The sequence below is a fragment of the Grammomys surdaster genome, unplaced genomic scaffold (genome assembly GCF_004785775.1).
Source record: "Grammomys surdaster isolate TR1022 unplaced genomic scaffold, NIH_TR_1.0 363, whole genome shotgun sequence".
Taxonomy (NCBI): domain Eukaryota; kingdom Metazoa; phylum Chordata; class Mammalia; order Rodentia; family Muridae; genus Grammomys; species Grammomys surdaster.
The window spans coordinates 8,585,427-8,601,885 of NW_021604782.1; the positions used below are offsets into that span (position 1 = coordinate 8,585,427).

At 38.1% G+C, this 16,459-nt stretch overlaps 1 protein-coding gene across 1 annotated transcript; it reads right to left on the reverse strand.

Moving 5' to 3' along the window:
* Window positions 1-4,138: 4,138 nt before the first annotated feature.
* LOC114631613 (olfactory receptor 13F1) lies at window positions 4,139-5,080 on the reverse strand. The gene has a single exon (XM_028779997.1). It carries the CDS (start codon window positions 5,078-5,080, stop codon window positions 4,139-4,141), a length of 942 nt encoding a protein of 313 aa, XP_028635830.1.
* Window positions 5,081-16,459: the final 11,379 nt, after the last annotated feature.

A 16,459-nucleotide genomic window follows, 5' to 3' on the forward strand; every position in this document is an offset into this window, starting at 1 on the left:
TCTAATTGTTACAGCTGTTTACACTGTTGAGAATAAAGCAATACTAAAAACTTTTATGTTATAATTATTTTTCAGTGAGGAATTGGAGTTGTAAGGAACGGCTGTTTTGTGAAACTTGAATCTCTTCTGTACATAGACAAAGTACTTCGTTTATTTGGAACACTCTCCTATACCATCAGAAATGAACAATTATGAATGCCTTGGAGTACATTTTTATGTCTCAGCCCTTAATTATATCAACTGTATTATTAAAGGCCTGGCTCAATAATTTCTAATATTGAAATAGATAAGTGTGCGTCTTCCTACTGGGAAAGTAAAGTGACTGGGATTCTTAAGTTCTATGTTAACTAAACAGGCCAATTATATTAATTCCTACCATTACCAAGACTCAGAGAACATTGTGGAAGAGGAGGGGAAAGAATGTAAGAGCTGAATGGTAGGGAAAGTGCCAGGAAATGCTGTCTTCTGGACATGGTGTGGGTATCACAACTGTGATCTCATAGCTGCTGTGTACTTGCACACAGTCAAGCCAGATAAATTACTGGCATGTATGGAGTATATAATCACCAGACTCCACTCCCTACTAAGGAGCTGATGACAGATAGTTGCTGGGGAGGGATAATCTTGGATATGGCCACTGTGGGTTTCCCAAACACCAGTAGATGTCCCCACATTCTTACACATAACTACTAACTGGATTAGTGCTATCAAAAAAAAAAAAAAAAAAAAAGGGGGAGGGGGATGAAGGCTGGAAGGTTGAAAGAAGTAGGAAAGGAGCCAGAGGGGAAAATGGATATATTTGATCATATTTCATTGTACACATGTATGATATCTCAAAAACAAAGAAAAATTAAACTCCATGCTAAAGAGACTAGGAGATGGCTTAGTGGTTAAGAGCATTTGCTACTCTTACAGTGTACCAGAGTTTGGTTCCCAGCACCCACATTGGATAGCTTATAACCAGCTACAACTCTAGTTCCAAGGGATCTGATGCCTTCTTTTGGCTTCTGTAGGCTCCTGTACATATGCACACACACAAACACACCCACACACATAGATCTTTTTTAAGATTCCATGCTAAAAACTGATAGCAACTTTATTTTTAAAGGTGTAAATGGACATCCTCCTTATCACCACTCAACCACAAATAGACAACAAAGAATATTTAATAGAAGGATGGCCAAGTACCTACTACCAAGGGTCTGTTACATGTATATTGTTATTTGACATGTCCACGGAATGCTTCATCCTTTCCAAAAGGTACACTGAAGTCTCCTCTGTGGAGACTTTGTGCTTACCTCTGGGTATATAGTGATCAATAAAGCTGATACAGTTCTTGCTACAGTGAACCTCCAGGGTAGTGAAAAAGATATCATCAAGAAAGTAAAAATTTTAAATTACTATTCCATTACAAGTTGTGATAAGTTCTCTTTATGTCTGTTTGTGTGTGCAGAAGCATGTATGTGTGGGTGAATGTGTACAAGTATGGAAGTCAGAAGACAACTTCAGATATTGTTTCCAAGTGTCCCAAGAGAGACGATGTCTCTTCTTGGCTTGGAACTCATCGAGTAGACTAAGCTCAATAGCCAGGAAGCCCCAGAGATCCAGCTGCCTCCATTTCCCCAGTTCTGAGAAAGGCGTCACAGCCCTGCTCACAGTTTTGTTCACATGACACTTGATTAATGGTAAGCACTGTGCCATCTGAGCCTCCTAAACACTCATAATTGTTCTTAAAAGAACCAGGAGAAAGGATGCACTGGCGACAGTAAGAGAACTCGAGTAGGTCTGGAGTAAAGGATATGAATAGCAAGCCATCAAATTATGGAAATCTTTGTATAACATCATAAGGGCTTCCAGGATGAAGTCAACGAAAGCTGCTAAAGGTTTGGGTAGAGAAGTGACATGATTAGAATTTTCTAAAGCATAAATCTGAACATATCATCACTCATGCAGAAAGTGACTCCATTAAAGGTAGTTATACCTTCTTTGTCAAATATTTCTCTTGATAATGCTCAAAGAACATCCCTGATCTGAGACTGTATAAAAATTAGCAATTGTAATTAGTGTCGCTGGGATGGAACCTAACCCATGGAAGGCATGTAGCATTAACCACTAGTTAACTTCAGTATCACATGCAATATGTAAAATATACCTGTATTTTTATTTATTATTCACAGCTACTGTTGAGGTTTAGTCTCTTGCTTGTATTGTAATACTAAATCCTGGCTCCCAAGGCCTGGTTGCTCCCAAGGATAAGAGAGTCTGCATGTACCCAAGTGATACTATGTAAACTTGCCTGCCCCCACCCCCAGGTTATCCCTGATTGGTGAATAAAGATGCCTACAGCTAATAGCTGCACAGAAGAGAGATACGAGGGGTTCTTGGGTTCCCAGGCTTGGGGGTCTGAGAAGACCATGAAGAGAGGGAAGAAAGGGAGAGAGGAGGAAGTGGCCATGGGGAAGGTGAGTCATAATAATATGGGCATGAGGGATGGCCAATGGGAGTTAAGAGCTGTCTAAAAAGAAGAAAACAAATTATAAAATGGGCTTACTGATGGGGAAATAGATTTTAATAGCAAAGAGAGTAGATACATGCCCAGCTCTAGTGCTGATTAAGACTTATTATAGATATAAAAGTTGTATGTGTTTTATCCAGGAACTGAATGATCAAAGTCAGGATAGAAGTCTCTGACTGAGATTAAATATTTTCAACAAATGCAACTTTATGAAACGTGTGGCTGGAATCGCTATTGTCATGTTTGAGTTCTGCCAAAGAGCCATCTGCCCCATTTCCCTCATGGTTCCACTGCTGACACTTGGAGGATCTCTCATCTGTTTGTCCTTCTTCTGGTCATATCTCAGTCTGAAGACTTAGTTCCATGTCCACAACTTGACCACCTTGTAGCAAAGCAGATGCATTACATAGGGCTCCCCACCTCTGTGTCTCCAGGGTCTTTAGGGTCATGCTTTCTGTTAAGATTTTAATCTGTTTCTGTGTCTCTAGTACTGTTTTTATTTAATACATTTGTAACAAATTCCAGAGAGCAAATAATTCAGTTTTATTCCAAAGATAAAAATTAACACCAGTCTAATGAAAGCCTACTCTAAAATTTTACGGCAATGTGCCATTGAAAATACTAGGGACTTAGCCAGGCGGTGGTGGCGCACACCTTTAATCCCAGCACTTGGGAGGCAGAGGCAGGAGGATTTCTGAGTTTGAGGCCAGCCTGGTCTACAGAGTGAGTTCCAGGACAGCCAGGGCTACACAGAGAAACCCTGTCTTGAAAAACCAAAAAAAAAAAAACAAACCAAACAAACAAACAAAAACAAAACAAAACAAAAAACCGAAAATACCAGGGACTGGAATGACTAAGGTGTCTAAGGAAATATTTCTATTTCTAGAACAATGCTTCCTTGTTGGCCATTGTGAAGTCAGTTATCTAATATAGAAAAAATACAAATGAAAAATACTTAACATATAGAAAGAATTATTTCACAGGAATAGATTTGCTTAGAAAAAAACAAAGTTGGCAGGCAGACATCAAGCAAGCCTTATTAGATCCTCACTTGAGAGGACAAGGGTTTTTGGTCAGAACATAAGAAGCTACCACCATGGAGTAGAATAAGCTCTGACCAAGAAGTCAGAAGGACATGGTCATCAAAGTTTGCCACAATACAGTGTTGACCAAGTATTTTGATTTTTCTTTGATTTCATTTTCTTGTTTCCATAACCAATGCCAATATATTTATTATTCTTTTAGTTATTCAGTTTATATCTTTAGGATCCTACACAATTCTATAAAGGACTGAAGCACAAAAGATATTTCTCCTGGCACTAATATTTACTGACTACATTTATTCAAATTTTATTTTAGATTTGGAACAAATTTCCAGTGACTGAATTGATGTCCTCCCAAATATAACACACCAAAGACAAGAAATATTAGTAAGTGAACTTTGGGACCTACTCCATCCATAATAAATTAATTTGAGTACAGATGCTTCATGGCTGTGAAACTGCAGAACTCATATTCAGGTCAGAATTCTAAAGGGCTGAATCATATCTAAAATGTGTCTGCTGAGTTCTGCCAATGGCAGGTGTATCCTTGGGAAAGTCACAGGTACCCAATCAAAGACAGTCACATGCTTGGTGCCAAGAGCACTTTGCCCAACAGTTTTTTCACAGCATCTTTTACTTCTTTGTTTCTTAAGCTGTATATTATTGGGTTCAACATAGGGGTAAGCACTCCATAAAGCAACGAGATGATTTTGTCTATTTCTTGTGAGTTTGATGAAGAAGGCTTCAGGTACATGGAGAGAGCAGCCCCATAATATAAGATCACCACAGTCAAGTGTGCACCACATGTTGAAAAAGCTTTGTTTCTTCCCTCGGTTGAACTGATTCTCAGAATTGTAGAAAGGATGAAGCCATAAGAGATGCAAATCAAGAGCATTGGAATGGGCAGAAGGAGAATACTGACTACCAGCATAACCATGTCCATGAGCAGGGAACTCATGCAAGCTAATTTTAGCACTGCTAGAATCTCACATGTGAAATGATTGATGACGTTCCCACAGAGGGGAATCTGCAAGGCAAAGCTAGTTTCCAGCAGAGCAGTCAGACAGCCTGTCACCCAGGAGATGGTGGCCATCTGCACACAGAGTTGTCTGTTCATGATGATGGGGTACCTCAAAGGGTTACAAATGGCCACATAACGATCGTAGGCCATCACAGCCAGAAGTATACACTCTGTGGATCCCATGGAAAGGGACAGGTACATCTGTACAGCACACCCAGAAAAGATAATGGTTTTCTTAGATGACAGCAAGTTCACGAGCAAAGTAGGAATAGAAGCAGATGTGTAACAGATATCCATGAAAGAGAGGTTTCCAAGAAACAAGTACATGGGGGTTTGAAGGCACGAATCCAGGACAGTGATTAAGATAAGAGTACTGTTACCCAGAATGGTAACTAGATACATTACAAGGCTGAAGACAAACAGAACAATCTCTAACCTTGGGTACTGGGAAAATCCCTCCAGGAAAAAAAGGGTCCAAACAGTGACATTTTCTCCTGGCATTTCCTCGCTAGCACCACCAGTTATTCTAGAGAGATTCTCTTCATTTCATCTAAGGAGCATAAATACATATAATTTCCATTTAGCTAAAAAAGTACTTTCAGACTTATTTTCATCATTATAAATATAACTTCACCACACACAAAAAAATTGCAGGATGGTCTACTTTTTGATCTAAAAAAAAAAAGAATCAGGCTTGATCTATTTAATTAATCCACAGCAAAGTTTAGAAAACAATAAAGCAGACAGCAGTATGCTAATTTAATATTTCTGTCAGTCCATAATCCTGTCCTTGGCATAGTAGGTTTTCAATAGAGGTATCAAAGTGACCGAATGAAGAAAAACATCAAAAGACATTGGATAAGTCCATTTTGAGCTCTGTAAATTGAACACAGTTTAGAAAAGTAGGTTACATACTTGAAGAGGTGACAGCTCATGCTAAAACTCAGGAATATTCTTCAAAGGTTAAAGAAAGGAATGTTGACACAAATGAATGATTTTTAAAAGAAACTCTATAATATTCCAGGTCTAAAAGAACTCTGTGTGTTTCACTAATAGCTTATAAAACTTTTTTCAAAAAGGGTAATATTGTTTAAAGCTTTGTAGTTACACTTAAGAACCATTTTGTAAGTCAAACAAAATAACCCACCTCATTTAAACACTGATATGCCCACTACACAGTTTCTTTCACTACTGATGCCATACCTCATATTTAAAGAGTTCTAAAAGAAATTCACTCAGGTAATACTCTTACTATGTATCAAAATCCATGATTTCCAGGAAATACAGAAATCAAAGTCTTTTAGGATTTTAAGGGGCTTTAAAAAAAAAAGATTAAAAATGATAGCTGTAAAAGGGCATGGATTTGATTCTTTCCATGTTACATTAACAGAAATTGTTACCAAAACAAGGATCTTGCTTTTGCACTTACGTTGTTCATTATCATCATCAAACCTTTTCTTTCCCTTCTGATTCTCTCCAGTCTTTCTTCAAACACATACACTCTCAAACAGTCCTACCACTGCTGTCCTGACGTGTTGCTGCTGTCTCTTTGCTTGCTTTCTTGGATCCACTGATCAGATAGTCCATGTTGCAGTACTTCAGCCTTGGTTTCCATTCCTGTCGCTGCAACCAGTCAGTCTTCGCCTCATTCTCTGCCTTTCAAAAGTTGACATCAACAGAGATGGGAGCAGGGTACTTACATAACAATGTCTTAGTGTGTGGATGATAGAGACATGGTTTATCAAAGTGCTTCTACCACATCACTTTATCTTTCCCATCCCCCTCCACTGTGGTTCCTATCTACCCAATTAACAAGTGCTTTTATATATTTCCCCTGTTTTACTCACTGATTCCTAAGCAGCTTACAATGCAAGTCCAAACAGTATCTGTAACACTGAATGTAGCTTTAGTATGATAGAAAAAAATTTCAGAATTCTTCCTTTCTGTGGTAACCAAACATAGCTTTTCCTTTTCTTCTTAATATTTTCTTTCATCGAAAATCATTGATTCTTAATCATTAGTTAACAAATTATTTCTTATGGATTTTTCTGAAAACTTTAATACTTAATAAAACCCCTGCCAAGTAAATTATTATACAAAGCTTTTTTTAAAGAAAAAAAAATGTGTACTGGTGTTAAAATCAAAGTTAGCTTGGGTGCTCAGAATTTGATATTTTTATACCGCACAAAAGTAGTAATCAAGGAAAAATGGTTCTCCCACCTGAATTACATGCTATAAACTCCAAATAAAAATGTTTCATGATATGTTCCACAAGTTAGTTATGGTTGGTTATGTGCAAAGAAGAATGAGTATATCCACATTTAAAATCTGAAATGCTATAAAAAAAATCAGTTATGCAATGCATTTCTTTCAAAATGACCAACTGTTACAAACATAACCAAAATTACCATAGGATCCCAACTGCAGTACTGTATAAGTTTAAATCGCTTGTTGTTTTGGGAAATACTCATTGTCCCTGAACAATTTAAAGTTCAACAGCTGTATTATACAGAGGTTTGAAACTTCTCATCCTTCAGGGTTAATACCCCAAAGATCCAATTATATCAAACTTTTAAACACTTCAAAAGCCAAACACAGGCCCTTCAAAAATACTTGCAAAGACATCATAAAAACAAAGTTTGTTATTCCCCTTTCTTCATCCATCCCTAATTATGTAACAAAAATTGTAAATGACTATAATATAGAATACTCTGGTATAATTTTGGGGTCATTTATATATATTATCATATCATCTGAGAATATTGATACTTTGACTTCTTTTCCAATTTGTATCTGTTTGATCTCTTTTAGTTGTTTTATTGCTCTGGCTAGAACTTCAACTTCAAGTTGAATAGATATGGAGACAGTGAACAGCCTTGCCTTGTCCCCGTTTTAACGGAATTGCTTTAACTTTCTCTCCATTTAATTTGATGTTGACTATTGGCTTACTATATATTGCCTTTATTGTGTTTAGGTATGTGCCTTATATCACTGATCTTTCCAAAATTTTTAACACAAGGTGGGTATTGGATTTTGTCAAAAGCTTTTCAGCATCTAATGTGATGGTCATGTGATTATTTTTCTTTCAGTTTTTTTGATGATTTTCATATATTGAGCCACCCTGAATCCCTAGAATGAAGCCTACTTGATCATAGTAGATGATATTTTTCATGTGTTCAGTTTGCAAGCATTTTATTGAGTATTTTTTACATCAATGTTCATAAGGGAAATTGGTCTGAAATTCTCTTTCTTTGTTGAATCTTTGTGTGGTTTAGGTATCAGGGTGACTGTGGCCTCATAGAAAGAGTTTGGCAATGAGCCTTCTGTTTTTACTTTGTGGAATAGTTTGAAGAATATTGGTATTAGCTCTTCTTTGAAAGTCTGGTAGAATTCTGCATTAAACTCATCTGACCCTGGGTTTTATTTTGGTTGGGAGACTTTTAATAACTGCTTCTATTTTCTTAGGAGTTTTAGGTCCATTTAAATAGTTTACCTGATTTACCTGATCTTGATTTAACTTTGGTAAAAGGTATCTGCCTATAAAATCATCCATTTTCTTTAGACTTTTCAATTTTGTGGAGTACAGACTTTTGATGTAAGACCCAATGATTTTTTAACTTCCTCAGTGACAGCTGTTATGTCTCCCTTTGCATTACTGATTTTATTAATTTGGATAGTATTTCTCTGTCTTTTATTTAGTTTGGCTAAGGGTTTGTCTATCTTGTTGATTTTCTCAAAAAACAAACAAACAAAAACATAAACAAAAAAACAGCTTTTGGTTTCATTGTTTCTTTGTATTGTTCTCTTTGTTGTTCTAATTTGTTGATTTCACCCCTGACTTTGATTATTTCCTGCTGTCTACTCTTGAGTGTGTTTCCATCTTTTTGTTCCAGAGTTTTTGGGTGTGCTGTTAAGTTGCTAATGTGAGGTCTCTCCAATTTCTTTATGAAGACACATAGTGCTATGAACTTTACTCTTAGCAATATTTTCATTGTGTCTCACAAGTTAGAATACTCAACAAATAGGATGTTTTAAGAATTCTAAAATACATGATTTTTCCATTGGTGAAATTACTTGCTAGTTTTCAGAAATTAAGGGTATTTGTTCTTTTAAACACAAAAACTCACTGAATATCTCAATGAGTGATCAGAAATTGTATTGAATGAAGCACTCTTGGCAGGACCTTATTACAACAACAGAACATCTAAGACCAAGATCTTGGTTTCTGAACAGAATTGTTACCCAAAAGCAATTATTACTTTTTGGGAAAGTAGCTGATACCAAAAAATGAAACAGAAAGCATTAACACAGTATCTTAGCATGCTAGAATGCAAGGATATGCTAAGAATGACAGGAACATTTTCACAGACATTCATTTAATCAATTTTTCTTGCAAATACAAATTTGGGGCATTAATTCTTTTTTAATTTTAATTTTTAGTTTTAGTTTAATTTTTAATTTTAATTTAATTTTTTTGTTACTTATTCACTTTACATCCCACTCACTGCCCCCACTCACGGCTACCCCCTCCCACAATCCTCCCTCATCCCCTTTCCACTTCTCCTCTTGGTGGGTGGAGACCCCCTGGGTATCCTCCCTATCCTGGCCCTTCAAGTCTCTCTCCCACTAAAGCCAGACAAGGCAGCCCAACTAGTAGAACATATCCTACATACAGGCAACAGCTTTTGGGATAGCTCCAGCTCCAGTTGTTCAGGACCCACATGAAGAGTGAACTGTGCATCTGCTACATCCTCCCAGTCCCATCTCCCTGCTCTCAAATTCCTCAACACTAGGGAATCCAAACTTTCAGGGACCATGGCCCTCCACTTCCACTGATGTCTGACAAGGCCACCCTCAATTACCTACACAGGTAGAGACATGAGTCCCTCCCTTTGTGCCCTCAGGCAGGAGGTTTAGACCTTGGGAGCTCTGGTTGAAGCTTTTGATACTCCTTCTAAAAAGGACCAAAGCACCCACACTTTGGTCTTCCTTCTTCTTCTTGAGTTTCATGTGGTCTATGCGTTGTGTCTTAGGTATTGTGAGCTTTTGGGCTAATATCCACTTAACAGTAAGTGCATACCATGTATGTTCTTTTGAGACTGGGTCACCTCACTCCGGATGATATTTTCTAGCTCCATCCATTTGCCTAAGAATTTCATGAACTCATTGTTTTTAATAGCTGACTAGTACTCCATTGTGTAAATGTACCACATTTTCTGTATCCATTCTTCTGTTGAAGGGCATCTGGGTTCTTTCCAACTTCTGGCTATTATAAATAAGGCTGCTATGAACATAGTGGAGCATGTGTCCCTGTTGTATGTTGAAACATCTTTTGGGTATATGTCCAGGAGTGGTATAGCTGGGTCCTCAGGTAACACTATGTTCAATTTTCTGAGGTACCACCAGACTGCTTTCCATAGTGGTTGTACCAGCTTACAATCCCACCAACAGTGGAGGAGTGTTCCTCTTTCTCTATATCCTCGCCAGCATCTGCTGTCAACTGAGTTTTGGATCTTAGCCATTCTGACTGATGTGGGGTGGCATCTCAGGGTTGTTTTGATTTGCATTTCCCTGATGACTAAGGATGCTGAATATTTCTTTAGGTGCTTCTTGGCCATTCAAGTTTCCTCAGTTGAGAATTCTTTGTTCAGCTTTGTGCTCCATTTTTTAATAGGGTTCTTTGATTGTCTAGAGTCTAATTTCTTCAGTTCTTTGTATACCTTGGATATTAGCCCTTTATCAGATGTAGGGTTGGTGAAGATCTTTTCCCAATCTTTTGGTTGCTGTTTTGTCCTATTGACTGTGTCCTTTGCTTTGCAGAAGCTTTGCAGTTTTATGAGGTCCCATTTGTCAATTCTTGGTCTTAGAGCACAAGCCATTGGTGTTCTGTTCAGGAACTTTTCTCCTGTGCCCATGTGTTCCAGGCTTTCCCCCAATTTCTCTTCTATTAGTTTCAGTGTAGCTGGTTTTATGTGGAGGTCCTTGATCCACTTGGAATTGAGCTTTGTACAAGGAGATAAGTATGGATCAATTTGCATTCTTCTACATGCTGACCTCCAGTTGGACCAGCACCATTTGTTGAAAATGCTGTCTTTTTTCCACTGGATGGTTTTAGTTCCTTTGTCAAAGATCAAGTGACCATAGGTATGGGGGTTCATTTCTGGGTCTTCTATTCTATTCCATTGATCCTCCTGCCTGTCTCTGTTCCAATACCATGCAGTTTTTATCACTATTGCTTTGTAGTACAGCTTGAAGTCAGAGACGGTGATTCTCCCAGAAGTTCTTTTATTGCTGAGAGTAGTTTTCGCTATCCTGGGTTTTTTGTTATTCCAAATGAATTTTAAGATTGCTCTTTCTATCTCTGTGAAGAATTGAGTGGGAATTTTGACGGGGATTGCATTAAATCTATAGATTGGTTTTGACAAGATAGCCATTTTTACTATATTAATCCTTCCAATCCATGAGCATGGGAGATCTTTCCATCTTCTGAGATCAGCTTCGATTTCTTTCTTCAGTGGCTTGAAGTTCTTGTCATACAGGTCTTTTACTTGCTTGGTTAGATTCATGCCAAGGTATTTTATATTATCTATGACTATTGTGAAGGGTGTCATTTCCATAATTTCTTTCTCAGCCAGTTTATCTTTTGAGTATAGGAAGGCTACTGATTTGCTTAAATTAATTTTATATCCAGCTAGTTTGCTAAAGTTGTTTATCAGGTTTAGGAGTTCTCTGGTAGAAGCTTTGGGGTCACTTAAGTAAACTATCATATCATCTGCAAATAGTGAGATTTTCGACTTCTTCCTTTCCTATTTATATCCCTTTGGCCTCCTTGTGTTGCCTAATTGCTCTGGCTAGGACTTCCAGTACTATATTGAATAGGTAGGGGGAGAGTGGGCAGCCTTGTCTAATCCCTGATTTTAGTGGGATTGCTTCAAGTTTCTCTCCATTTAGTTTGATGTTGGCTACTGGTTTGCTGTATATTGCTTTTACTATGTTTAGGTATGGACCTTGAATTCCTGATCTTTCCACGACGTTTCTCATGAAGGGGTGTTGAATTTTGTCAAATGCTTTCTCAGCATCTAGTGAGATGATCGTGTGGTTTTATTCTTTGAGTTTATTTATATAGTGGATTACATTGATGGATTTCCATATATTGAACCAACCCTGCATTCCTGGGATAAAGCCTACTTGATCATGATGGATAATTGTTTTGATGTGTTCTTGGATTCGGTTCACTAGAATTTTATTGAGTATTTTTGCATCGATGTTCATAAGGGAGATTGGCCTGAAGTTCTCTTTCTTTGTTGGGTCTTTGTGTGGTTTAGGTATGACTGTAATTGTGGCTTCATAGAATGAATTGGGTAGTGTTCCTTCTGTTTCTATTTTATGGAATAGTTTGAAGAGAATTGGTATTAGGTCTTCCTTGAAGGTCTGATAGAATTCAGCACTAAAACCGTCTGGTCCCGGACTTTTTTTTGTGTGGGGAGACTTTTAATGACTGCTTCTGTTTCTTTGGGGGTTATGGGACTGTTTAGATGGTTTACCAATGATATAACATTGGTAACTGGTATTTGTCTAAAAAAATTGTCCATTTCATCCACATTTTCCAATTTTGTTGAGTATAGGCTTTTGTAGTAGGATCTGATGATTTTTTGAATTTCCTTGGTTTCTGTTGTTATGTCACCCTTTTCAGTTCTGATTTTATTAACTTGGATACTGTCTCTCTGCCCTCTGATTAGTCTGGCTAAGGGTTTATCTATCTTGCTGATTTTCTCAAAGAACCAGCTCCTGATTTTATTGATTCTTGGGATAGTTCTTTTTGTTTCTATTTGGTTGGTTTCAGCCCTGAGTTTGATTATTTCCTGCCATGTAGTCCTCTTGGGTGTATTAGCTTCTTTTTGTTCTAGGGCTTTCAGATGCATTGTCAAGCTGCTAGTGTGTGCTCTCTCCAGTTTCTTTTTATATGCACTTAGAGCTATGAATTTTCCTCTTAGCACTGCTTTCATTGTATCCCATAGGTTTTGGTATAATGTGTCATCATTTTCATTAAATTCTAAAAAGTCTTTAATTTCTTTCTTTATTTATTCCCTGATCAGATTATCAATGAGTATGGTGTTGTTCAGTTTCCATGTGAATGTGGGCTTTCCATTGTCTTTGTCATTATTGAAGATCAGCCTTAGGCCATGGTGATCTGATAGGATGCAAGGGATTATTTCAATCTTTTTGTATCTGCTGAGGCCTGTCTTGTGACTGATTATAAGGTCAGTTTTGGAGAAGGTACCATGAGGTGCCGAGAAGAAGGTGTATTCTTTTGTTTTAGGATGAAATGTTCTATAGATGTCTGTTAAATCCATTTGGTTCAAAACTTCTGTTAGTTTCACTGTATCTCTGTTTAGTTTCTGTTTCCATTATCTATCCATTGCTGAGAGTGGGGTGTTGAAGTCTACCACTATTATTCTGTGAGGTACAATGTGTGCTTTGAGCTTTAGTAAGGTTTCTTTTATGAAAGTGGGTGCTCTTGCATTTAGATATTCAGAATTGAGTGTTCATGTTGGTTGACTTTTCCTTTGACAAGTATGAAATGCCCTTCCTTATCCTTTTTGATAGCTTTAAGTTGAAAGTCAATTTTATTCTATATTAGAATGGCTACTCCAGATTGTTTCTTAGGGCCATTTACTTGAAAAATTATTTTCCAACCTTTTACTCTAAGGTACTGTCTGTCTTTGTCACTGAGGTGGGTTTCCTGTATGCAGCAAAAAGCTGGGTCCTGTTTGTGAATCCAGTCAGTTAGCCTATGCCTTTTTATTGAGGAATTGAGTCCATTGATGTTAAGAGATATTAAGGAGAGAGTATTGTTGCTTCCTGTCATTTTTGCTAATAGTAGAGGCATTGTTTGTGTGGTTATCTTCTTTTGGGTTTGTTGGAAGGCGATATTGTCTTGCTCTTTCTAGGGTATAATTGCCCTCCTTGTATTGGAGTTTTCCTGCCATTATCCTTTGTAGTGCTGGGTTTGTGGAAAGATACTGTGTAAATTTTGTTTTGTCGTGGAATATCTTGGTTTCTCCATCTATGGTAATTGAGAGTTTTCCTGAGTATAGTAGCCTGGGCTGGCATTTATGTTCGCTTAGGGTCTGTATGACATCTGTCCAGGATCTTCTGGCTTTCACAGTATCTGGTGAGAAGTCAGGTGTAATTCTGATAGGTCTGCCTTTATATGTTACTTGGCCTTTTTCCCTTACTGCTTTTAAAATTCTTTCTTTCTTTTGTGCATTTTGTGTTTTGATTATTATGTGACAGGGGGTATTTCTTTTCTGGTCTAGTCTATTTGGCATTCTGTAGGCTTCTTGTATGATTATGGGCATTTCTTTCTTTAGGCTAGGGAAGTTTTCTTCTATAATTTTGTTGAAGATATTTATTGGCCCTTTAAGTTGGGAATCTTCACTCTCTTCTATAGCTATTATCCTTAGGTTTGGTCTTCTCATTGTGTCCTGGATTTCCTGGATGTTTTGTGTTAAGAACTTTTTGCATTTTGCGTTTTACTTCACAGTTGTGTCAATATTTTCTATAGTATCTTCTGCACCTGAGATTCTTTCTTCTATCTCTTGTATTCTGTTGGTGATGCTTGTGTCTATGACTCCTGATTTTTTTCCTTGGTTTTCTGTCTCTAGGGTAGTTTCCCTTTGTGATTTCTTTATTGTTTACTTCCATTTTTATGTCCCGGATGGTTTTGTTCAATTCCTTCACCTGTTTGGTTGTGTTCTCTTGTAATTCTTTAAGGGATTTTTGTGTTTCCTCTTTAAGGGCTTCTACCTGTTTACATGTGTTCTCCTCAAATTCTTTGAGAGTGTTATTTATGTCCTTCTTAAAGTCCTCTATCATCATTAGAAGTGATTTAAAAATCTGAATCTTGCTTTCCTGGTGATATGGGGAATTCAGGACTTTCTAGTGTGGGAGAACTAGGTTCTAATGATGTCAAGTACCTTGGGTTGCTGATGCTTATGTTCTTGCACTTGCCTTTCACCATCTGGATCTCCTTTGTGCTATCTGCACTGTCTCTGACTGGAGCCTGTCTTTCCTATTATCTAGGTAGTGTCAGAACTGTTTTGAGTGGGTTTTGCTGCTGGGGTTAGAGCTGAGACCCAAGATCTGCTCAGTGCTCAGGTGGAGACTGGAAGGAACCCATGCTCTGGGCCAGGAGTGAATTCCTGGGTCCCAGTGGGTCCTGGTTACTCCCTGTTTGGGGCAGGTGTTGCTGTCTCCTTACCTGAGATACTGCCTGAGTTAAAGCTCCTGGGAGCCCCACTTCCTCTGGGTTTTGTAAGGTTGGATACAGAGCTGCCGCCTGGGATCTGCTCTATGCTCGAGCCCTTGGCTTCATTTCTTTTCGTCCTCTGTCCCCCTTTCATTCCCAGCCTCCTCCCTTTCAGGTGAACCCAGTGATCCGTGGCCGTAGGCGGATACAATTCTTCAGTTGAGGAACATCTAGGTTGTTTCCAGTTTCCAGCTATTATGAATAAAGCTGCTAAGAATGTTGGACTCTAAAGATCCAAAACCAGGGGATGCACTCCCACAGAGACACTCATGGGTGGGACTCGCTGCAATAGCATGAGAGTTTATTGATGAACTGATGAATTGATAGTGGCCGGTGCACCAGGGCTCTTCTGCTCATAGTCAAGAAGAACCCCGAACTGTGGTTAAGGGTAATTTATATACAAAGAACAGTTATTTACTTCTTAGACAATATAAAAAAAGATTTCAAACAGCCATTCCCAAGCCTGGTTCCTTTCCCAGGCTCGGTTTCTAAGTAACTCAAATTTACACCTTTATATCTATAGCAGAGAGGGTTCATTTAAGTGGCTTCTGTTTATCCAGGTGGTTCATCTCCCTTATCTTGGGCCCTCTCGTCTGGAATGTTTGTTCGAGTCTTTGGAATGTACTCCTCCCGAGATGTGCCTTGGGGGCAGCTAATATTTGAGTGTAAACTCAAAACCTAAGAATCCTTTAATTTTAAGTTCACACTGTGACCTGAAATTACATTCTTACAAGAACATAGTTGAGCAAATGTCTTTGTGAGATGTTGGAGCATCTTTTGGGTATATGTCCAGGAGTGGTATGGCTGAATCTTGAGGTAGAACTATGCCCAGTTTTCTAAGAAACTACCAAATTGATTTCTAGCAATTACACTCCCACCAGCAATGTAGGAGTGCTCCCCTTGCTCTACATCCTAGCCAGCATGTGCTATCTCTTGAGTTTTTGATCTTAGCCATTCTGATGGGTATAAAAGATGGAACCTCAGAGTTGTTTTGATTTGCATTTCCCTGATGACTAAAGACTTTCAACATTTAAGTGCTTCTCAGCCATTCAAGATTTCTCTGTTGAGAATTCTGTTTAATTCCCATTTTTCAATTGGGTTATTTAGGTTGTTGGTGTCTAACTTCTTGAGTTCTTTGTAAATTATGGTATATGCTCTCTGTCAGATGTAGGGTCGTTGAAGATCTTTTCTCAATCTGTGGGCTGTTGAGTTGTCCTATTGACAGCATTCTTTGTCTTACAGAAGCTTTTCAGTTTCATGAGGTCCCATGTATCAAGTTGATCTTAGAGCCTGAGCCATTGGTGTTCTGTTTAGGAACTTGTCTCCTGTACCAATGCATTCAAGAGTACTTCCCATTTCTTTTCTGTAAGATTTAGTGCACCTGGTTTTAGGTGGAGGTCCTTTATCCACTTGGACTTGAGTTGTGCAAGGTGATAAGTATGGATCTAGTTTCATTCTTCTATGTGTATATATCCAGTTAGTCCAGCACGATTTGTTGAAGATGCTTTCTTTTTTCCACTGTATAGTTTTGGTTTCTTTATAAAAAATCAAGCATCCATACTTGCGTG

What these genes read in the sequence shown, in the direction of transcription:
- LOC114631613 (XM_028779997.1), bottom strand. Translation starts at nt 5,080, where the DNA reads ATGCCAGGAGAAAATGTCACTGTTTGGACCCTTTTTTTCCTGGAGGGA.